The sequence below is a fragment of the Berghia stephanieae genome, chromosome 9 (genome assembly GCF_034508935.2).
Source record: "Berghia stephanieae isolate SIO BIC M18660-M18661 chromosome 9, UCSD_Bste_1.3, whole genome shotgun sequence".
Taxonomy (NCBI): Eukaryota; Metazoa; Mollusca; class Gastropoda; order Nudibranchia; family Aeolidiidae; genus Berghia; species Berghia stephanieae.
In genome coordinates this window covers 26,622,458-26,627,457 of record NC_088368.1, presented here as the reverse complement: position 1 = coordinate 26,627,457, position 5,000 = coordinate 26,622,458, and the positions used below count along the sequence as shown (strand labels likewise).

The 5,000-nt window shown below is 32.7% G+C and overlaps 2 protein-coding genes across 2 annotated transcripts in view; one reads left to right on the top strand and one right to left on the bottom strand.

Annotated features, from left to right (window-relative positions):
* The window catches only part of LOC144979954 (Golgi pH regulator-like), an 87,382-nt gene extending 82,798 nt beyond the window's left edge, over positions 1–4,584 (top strand). The window contains 3 exon segments of the mRNA XM_078927298.1: positions 1,162–1,227; positions 2,325–2,383; positions 2,871–4,584. Coding sequence (XP_078783424.1) covers positions 1,162–1,227; positions 2,325–2,383; positions 2,871–3,018 — 273 coding nt within the window. The 3' untranslated portion in view covers positions 3,019–4,584.
* Positions 4,529–5,000, bottom strand: part of LOC144979955 (uncharacterized) — a 15,229-nt gene continuing 14,757 nt past the window's right edge. Inside the window, exon 3 of the mRNA XM_078927299.1 lies at positions 4,529–4,665. The gene's annotated coding sequence lies outside the window, so the exon portion shown is untranslated. The remainder of the gene's footprint in view (positions 4,666–5,000) is intronic.

Below are 5,000 nucleotides of genomic sequence, written 5' to 3'. Positions count from 1 at the left end.
CAACAAATTTCGTTTCTGCTGGTTGACGTCATCATCGTCACTTCAATTCGAGGCTTTTTAATCACACTTACTAGGGTATGGAAACCTGTTAGAGATATCTGTGACCCATCGTCTCGAAACGGTATTATGTCGGGATGAACACAATGTTATAATTTAAACTGGTCAAAAATTGGAATGATCGCAATTGGCACAATAATGTATGGTATTCATTCTCCTCAATAAAACATAAAAACTAAACGCAAGTCTGATATTTCTGGCTATAAATTCAATTTTCATCATCTTAATCATCCTGACATAATACCATTTTGAGGCGAGGGATCACATATTATGGTATATTGGAATTTAGTGTGTGTGCTGTGTTCTCTTGGATTTTTTCTTTCTTTCTTTTTTACTTCAATTTATCTGCGTTTAGCTTCATTGTTTATTATTGATGCTGGCAATAATGATGATGACGGCGACTATTATTATTATTATTATTATTAGTACTATTATTATTTTTAAAGATTAACATCATTATTATTATTATAATTATTATTATTATAATTATAATTATTATCAATTTTATCAATGATATAATAAATGTCATCAACATGTAATTCTGATAGTATAGGATTTCACTTCCTCCAATCTGGTTTAATTTGACATAATTCTTGATTGGGGAGAGAAATCACAAGTAATCTTTTATATGACTAGAACGTACTAAGCTTAAAATGGTCATTTAAAGCAGGGATAAACAAATATGAATATAACAGCTTCAAAAAAGAACAAAATTCCAAATACGGAATGTTTTGTGCTCAAAACCCTTTTTCAGCCAACTACAAAAAACAACAAAAACAAAAAAAAAGAAGTAAAAAACGAATACATTACCCTCTGGTTTTAAGTATTGTATTTATCTTTTTATTTTTTTTTCTGTTGTTGGCTGAAGAAGGGTTTTGAGCCCAAAATGGTCCGTGTTTGGTATTGTGTTCTTTTTTGAAGCTGTTATATTCATTTTTGTTGGTTTATTACTGTTTACAGTCCTCAGCTTCGAGCAGCTTAGCATCACTTTGAGTTAAAGTAGTGTTTGTTAGCAAAAGATTTTCATGTAATTTTTTTATTTCTAAGTTATCAAATTTCTTTAATGTTCTCACACACATAATTCATTTTTCTTTCCTTTCCCAGTTTTTCTACGCCATTGCCAGTAACAAGTCATCTAATATTATTGTCCTTTGTCTCGCCCAGATAATGGTGAGTTTATTTGTGTGTGTTTTGACAAGTGATTGTTCAATAAAATCATTCTGAACTGAATTAAAATTACCTTTAATTCAAATGTTGGAACGACTTGTTAGCTATTTCTGTAACTTTCATTTTCAAGGCTGTGAAAAGTTGAAGAAATTTAAGTAATTTTAAAAAATAGAACCTGAACTGAATTAAAATTACATTTAATTCAATTTGGGGAATGCCTTATTAGCTGTTTCTGTATCTTTCATTTTCAAGGCTGTGTAAAGTTGAAGAAATTTGAGTAATTAAAAAAAAATAGAACCTCATGACTACTGATTAACTTCAGATCTATAACATTCCTCAATCATCTTCCTTTGCTGAAATGACCTATTAGTGTCACAAGCACCGTAAAAACCCTAAAAACTTACTCCGCTGGTTTTTTTGCAAAAAATATTTCGAAATTTTGCAGAAGAAAATAAGCAAATTTTGAAAAAATTTTGCAGGCTTCTAAATATGTTGTATCACACCTAGCAACTAACTACATGTAACCCATGTAATAAAATATCCCGTGGAATTACGCAATTTCAAACTCAAAATGATGTGAAATTAAGGGACAAAAAATGGCAAATTTTGCCAGAAATTATGTTGATTTGGAAATAGGCACAAAGTTGGGAAAACAAAATGACAATAAAAATCTTCATCACTGCGGGGAATGCAAATGTCGCAAAAAACAAAAAAAACAATAAAAAAAGAATCAAAGGCTTTTTTCAAAAATTTGCAAAACATGCAGATTTTGCAGCTGCAATGCAAATCAGAAAATTTTCCCCTAATTTTGCAGCCGCAAGCTCTGCAAAAAAACGCGGGGCCAGCTAAAATGAACAAACAAACAATCCTGGTCCCTTTGCATGTGAAGAAGCGAGTGCTCTACCAAATGAGCTATCATGATAGACCCAGAGTCTCCATATAATACCCTCGAAAAGAACAAACATTGAGATTATTGAGCGACACTAGTTATCTTAATATTTCTCTTCAATTCATGGGGAGTAAATGTGTGTTTGTGTGTATAATGGAGGAGGTTTATGCACACAACGTAATCCTTTTTTTTTTCTTCTTCCTATTTTCAGGGCATGTACTTCGTGTCATGTGTTTTATTGATGAGAATGAATATGCCGCAGGAGTACAGGTAAGATTCTCAACTTTTTGTAGGTTGTAATTGACAGTTTTAGAGAATCTTGATTGTTATCGTCATCTAGTAAGAATTTTAATATTAGACTGTTCTTTAGACACACAGGTTATACAGATAAAGGTGGTTTGTACATTTTTTTCTCCAGTTTGGCTAAATCTAGATTTTTGGACCAAGAATAGAACAGCATAATTTGTTTATTGTGAAACATGGGTCACCTTTATTTCTATTTATAATCATTTGTTACTAGATTATTTCCATGGACAAGTCCATAACAGTACTATGTATGTTAGATATGAACAGAGGTTGCGTGCAAACTGAGAGAGTCCGCGTGAGGGTTGAGTGAGAAAAATGAAGTCTTCTTCTTTTTCTTTTTGTCCTCCTCCTTCTTCTCTTTCTTTTCTAATCATCATCACCACCATCCTTATTATTATTATCATCATCATCATTATTATTTATTGTCTTCATCACTACATCCATCCCTTAGGCTGATTATCACAGAAGTCCTAGGAGATTTACAGTTTAATTTCTACCATCGCTGGTTTGATGTGATCTTCCTGGTCAGCGCCTTGTCTAGCATTTTCTTTCTCTACATTGCACACAAGCAAGCACCAGAGAAAAGCCTGTACAGATAGCATTTTAACGATATTTTGATGGTTCATGTAAATTTGACAACTTTATATTCATTAATAAACTGTAAAATACAAACGTTAAGTGTTAATTTAAACCACTAAGAATAATATCTGGACAATTCAGGTTTTTCCCCTTTTCAATGAATTGCTTTCTGTCTTTGTCTTGGAATGGGATTACTTAGTTTTGTCCCAGCCTGGCCGGAGCCTTTGACTGGGAGGGAAACAGTCAAATGTATTGTTAATCTTTCAGGTGATGCTATTTTTTCTTTGTAAATCATCTCTCTGTTATGTCAGTTAAAGTACAAAGATGTGCAATGATTAAATATTATGTTTTCTTGTTTGTGTGATTACCTTTACATTTTAGTCATTAATCATATAATGTGACTCACCACTGCAAAACGGTATTATGATAAGGTGATTTAAGTGCTCAAAATTTATTTTTATAATAAACAATACATGAGTTCTGTGTTACGTTTAAATGTTTTATTTCGGACAATGGATGCAATTTATTGGAATAACAAAAACTAAAATATCACATTTCTGGCCAATTTAATTTTGAAATAACTTTTTTTTTGTGTTAACATTGACATAATACTAATACCGTTTTGATGCCATGTGACACAAATTGATGGATTGGTGCACAATGATAAACTCAGGAGTTTGATGATTGACTCATGGCAAATGTGTGGCTATGTGGACTTGTGGTAGGATACTCGCCTTAGGATTGGAAGTTCCTGGGTTTGAGTCACGCTCTGAGCTGTGCATAATTGAGCCCTTGGAAAAGCCTCTTTACATTCTCTCACTGTACTCTGGTGTAAAATCAGTAGCTGGCCATTAACAGCGTTGTCTCTTTTTGAAAAAAAAATTGGTAATATTACCTAACAGGCGTCATGTCTTGTCCTACATGCCAAGTGTTGCTGTTGGTTAGGGACCCCTTGTAAAGCGCTTTGAGCACATTAAGTTGACATTGTGCTTTATAAATGCTCATTTAAAAATTTTTTTTTTTGTTTTTTTTTGTTCTTGTTGAAAATTTAATGATTTAAGATAATTAGGTCATTTTGCGATCTAATATTATATAAATCTGGGTTTGTTTAAATATGGAAATACCAATCTGGTTTTAAGATAAGACATAGCATCCAACTCCATTCATTCATTCAACAGACTTAGAATAAAGACCTAAACAATCAGCATTTTAACCCACTCAACCCTAACACCGACTATATCCGTAGTTAACCAGGGTCACTTTTACCCCATGCCTATTGATTAAATTTTGGGAGTCAAATTATAGGCGTAGTATCAAAGCTAATGTTTTTAAATTTTACATGTTAATGGTAGTTGGAATAAAACTATCTATGTACATGCTCATTTTGAATACATTTTTTTTCCAATTTTGAAAAGTAGAAAAAAATATCTAGGATTGAAAGAGTTAAGGTAATACATGTGTTTTGAAATATATTTCTGTGACTTTTAATCAAATGACTTATTTCATTTATTATTTTGTGATTAAACTGACAATGTTGATGTCCTATGTCGGGCAGGAGGTCATTTGTTCTGTCTTCTTTCCCCCAAGATGTTTTTTGAGTTGTTTTCTGTCTTTGTCTTGGAATGGGGTTACTCAGTTTTGTCCTGGCCCCTGCCGGAGTCTATTGACTGAGAGGGAAACAAGTCGAATGTATAGTGTTAGTTTTGGGAGGTGATATTTTTTCCTTGTAAATCATTTGTTATATACTGATAGTTACACTTTTTGTTGTAAACATTAAGGTGTGATCCTTTATTGCGAGCCTGTTTTGGTACTTGGATGAGACTTGTAGGTAATCTCAATCTAAGTACACTTATGGTGTGCTCTTGGAATCTACATGTTATTTATTTGAACCAATACCCTTCTGGATGGTATTCCAGAACCCCACAGTGGGCAGGAGGTATTCACTGTGTCTTCTATCCCCTTACTTATAGCTGTTTTCCAATTAGCTTTCTATCTTTGTCTT